The sequence below is a fragment of the Pteropus vampyrus genome, unplaced genomic scaffold, assembly GCF_000151845.1.
Source record: "Pteropus vampyrus isolate Shadow unplaced genomic scaffold, Pvam_2.0 Scaffold191, whole genome shotgun sequence".
Taxonomy (NCBI): Eukaryota; Metazoa; Chordata; class Mammalia; order Chiroptera; family Pteropodidae; genus Pteropus; species Pteropus vampyrus.
In genome coordinates, this window is record NW_011888972.1 from 912,628 (window position 1) to 916,286 (window position 3,659).

A 3,659-nucleotide genomic window follows, 5' to 3' on the forward strand; every position below is an offset into this window, starting at 1 on the left:
GTGAAGAACGATGGGAAAGAGGTCAGACAGGTAGCCAGGGCCTAAATTTGTAGAAGGCTAGAGGGAACAAGACCCAATATAGCAAATGCCATATTCCGAGTGACATGGAAAAGCCGCTGGAGGCTGGACTAGAATACAGGACAGGAATAGTGACACGAACACGTTTTTTTATATGGGCCACTCCGGCTGCTCTGTGTGGCCTGTGGGGAATGGGAAGCACAGGTGGAAGCGCAGGTGACCGCAATCCAGAGGAGACAAGTGACTTGAAACGGGGACGTGGTGACAGATGGAAGTATTTAAAATCTACAACAGACAGGATCTGCCAGTTTGATGAACGCAAAGGTTCAAGGGAAAGAGAGTCAAGGGGAATGTCCACGGTCCCCAAGTGTCCCGCAGTAGCGCTGCCTGACCGCCCGCTCCAGGCCTTTGCAATCAGATGCCTGGCCACCTAACTAGCTATGGAACTTTGAACAAGTCAATTGTCAGAGCCCATTTCCTTATCTTTAAAGTGGGGTAGCATTTGCTTTGTGGGGTTGTTAAGAGGGTCAAAGGGAGCATTGAAAGTGCTTTGTAAGCAGCAGTATAATACAAATATTGATAGCCGATAAGAAAATTAAGGCCGGGGGGCTAGATGACGCCTCACCAATTAAGTGGTAGAAATTGGATTGGTCGCCCCAGGTCAGACTCCAAAATCCAGGCCTTTTCTGCTCCCCCACATCGCTCCCATCTTTCTAGTGAGTATTCCGTCTGCCCCGCCCCCCCTCCAAGACACCTCGAGTAGCTACTGTGAGCCCGTGTCTGGACTGGGCACCAAGGATGCAGTAACACAGTCGGATACGAAGGATGCAACTGGTCAAGGTCCCTGACCTTCAGGAATTCCAGCTCTAGAGAATAACGCAGCTATGAGCGGCACAAAATAGTATGACAGCACCTGGGGGGAGGGGACAGGCAGAAGCCTCCACGGGACACGACTTCTGCTGCCCCTTCTCCGCAGGCTCCTATAAGCACTTCTTCCTGTACCCTGTCGCGTCTCTTACCTCTGACTGTTCCTTCCTTCCCCGCCCTCCTCCCTTAACTTGCCCCCCAAAGGTTTTATCCTTGGCTGTTTTCTTTCTACCCATTCTTCCATGGCCAACTATCCACACCCAGCAGAGATCCTAAATTTTTAGCACTAGCCATAAAACTGTCTCCCAAGTTTTAGTTACACATCTCCATCTGTCTATGGGCCTGGCTATCCAGTTGTCATTTGGTGAATTAAATTCAGTAAATCTAAAATGAGACTCATTACTTACCTAGCTTCTACTTCTCTACTACTCACTCACTAGCCTGTAAGCGTACTTTACTATTCTTTATAGCCCTTACCACCTAAAATTACAGCATTATTTACTATTTTACTGCCTGTCTCCTCGCCAAAATAAAAGCTCCATGAGGGCATAGACTTAGTCCGGCTCCCCATGACCTAGCACGGTTCCTGGCACACAGGAAAGGCTCCATAAACATCTGTCGAGCGAACGAATCCATTTGCAGCTTTTCAGATCAGGCCTCTCCCGACTTTCATGCTACCAGATACGTCTACATGGATGTCTCCTAGGCACCTCACAAAGGTGCCAAGCCTCGGTCCCAAAGTCATGCTCTCCCCGACCCAGATATAATCTTCCTCCTCCATTCCCCACCTAAGCGACTTCCGCCGCCACCCAGCTGAGTCAGGAACATGGCCATCTCCTTTGCTCCTCCCTGATACCCCAGCTCCCACAAGCAATTGATCACCAGGTTTTCTGCAAAGTCAACCCTCCTAAATAAACATATCCCCCCATCCCTCTGCCACTGACAGAGTGAGGCCTCATCACTTCTGTGACTGAATGGGATCTAATCCTGTCCTCCACATTGCTTCCTAACTGCCAGAGGATGCTAGTTAAATGCAACATGACAATGTTGCTCTTTGTGAAAAAGGAACACTCCAGTGGACCACAATCATCAGCTGAAGTTTGAGCTCTTTAGCACGGCCTAACAGTAAAATTTATAAAATATTTACTGAGTGCCAGATACTGTGCTTAGCTGTACTATATGCTTTATCTTATTTATGCCTAACCCTGAGATAATTGCCATTACTTAGATTTCACTTATGAGTAAACCTGAGGCTAGACAGATTAAATAAGTTATGCAAAGCGCAACGGCTTATAATCAAAGCCGCCTCTCAAACCCAGCTCTGACTCCACAACCTACATCGGCCACAAAGCTGTGGCAGCAGCTGACTCTAGTGCTTCCTGACTCGGACACTGTGCTATGCTTTTTCTGTGTCAGAAAGGACCTATTATCCAATTTTACAGCTGGGGAAATGAAGGCAACAAGAGATGAAGCGACTCCACCAAAGTCAGAGTCACTGGATGGTAGAGCTGGGACGCAAACCCCTCCCGCCGTGTCAGCGACGGGGCTGTGCCTCCGCCTTTCTGACAGCGCAGCCTGTCCCCCAGGTCTGAACGCTAAGACAGTCTTCAGCATCATGATGCCACCCCTTTGCGTTCGAACATCACCCGATCGCCTACAGCTATTCCGCAGCCCAGCACAGCTGTGCAACGCCCTGTCCCTCACTGATGCTACGCTCGCTGCTGGCTAATGCTCTCCCTTCCTCTTCGAGATTATATTCCTATTCATCCTTACGCAAGTCATCACAGGAGTCACCTGTTCTAGGGAGCCTTCTCTTCTCTCCTGCTCCCTCTTCGGATAGGTGCCTCTTCCGTCTGTCCTCACGGTACTTTGTACATCTTTCGATCACAGCATTTTGTACTGATACTGTTTCTGTGCCCCCGGCGTCTAGCGCAGCTCCTAGGCACGTTCATTAACCGTTTCCCTAAACTAAACTGAGAATGAGCAAGTTGTTCGCGGTCACGCGGTACAGCTGTGACAGGACGTTACCCATTTGATCCAGTACTGGGACAGCGGAGATTCTCAATCAAAGGAGCGTAAATGGGCTATCGCTACAAGATACTGCGCCCTTCAGCCATTTGCCTGCTGTGCCATATGACAGCTGTGATGTGGGATGGGGAGACACTTTGCTCCCCATTGTAAGGTAGTTAGGGGTCTGACCATTAGGGACGATCATCTCGACAAAGGGAGAGGCTTCTCGAAAAACTCAGGAGGGCTTGCTCTCACCAGGGGCTATGGTCATTAAGAACCAAAAGAGTGACTCAGAGCACTGTCCCCACCTCTCCCCCCCAACAAAGAGCAAACATGCACCCGCCGCCCCGATGCCCTGCCATTCACTGGACGGTGTTGAAATGACAGCTTTTGACCCACCTCTCTATTTTAGCCTGTCTCTGAGCTGCCATAGCAAAGAGGTTAGGATAGGCCACGGAGGAACTTTCGGCAGCGTTACTTCCAGCGGAGTCGTCCTTGGGTTTGGGCAGCTCAAACTCCGCCACGCGATAGTGCTGGCACTGAGTTAAGTACTTTAAAAAGTGTTCTCGCGCCCGCTGCAGATGATCCAGACGCTTGCTGGGGTTCACTTGCTTCATGGCGAGCGCTCCCTGATACGCTGGCAACATCAGGTACTTCAGGTCGCTGGAAGCGATCTCCTCCAAATCTTCGTTTCGGCTGCGGGGAGCGGAGGGGACGCGGGTGAAGACCGGCCGGGCGTGCGCACCGCGGCCCTCGGTCCAGGG

At 50.6% G+C, this 3,659-nt stretch overlaps 1 protein-coding gene across 1 annotated transcript in view; it reads right to left on the bottom strand.

Annotated features, from left to right (window-relative positions):
• The window catches only part of IGBP1 (immunoglobulin binding protein 1), a 50,466-nt gene that overhangs the window by 12,607 nt on the left and 34,200 nt on the right, over positions 1-3,659 (bottom strand). Inside the window, exon 2 of the mRNA XM_011371482.2 lies at positions 3,295-3,647. Coding sequence (XP_011369784.1) covers positions 3,295-3,647 — 353 coding nt within the window. The remainder of the gene's footprint in view (positions 1-3,294; positions 3,648-3,659) is intronic.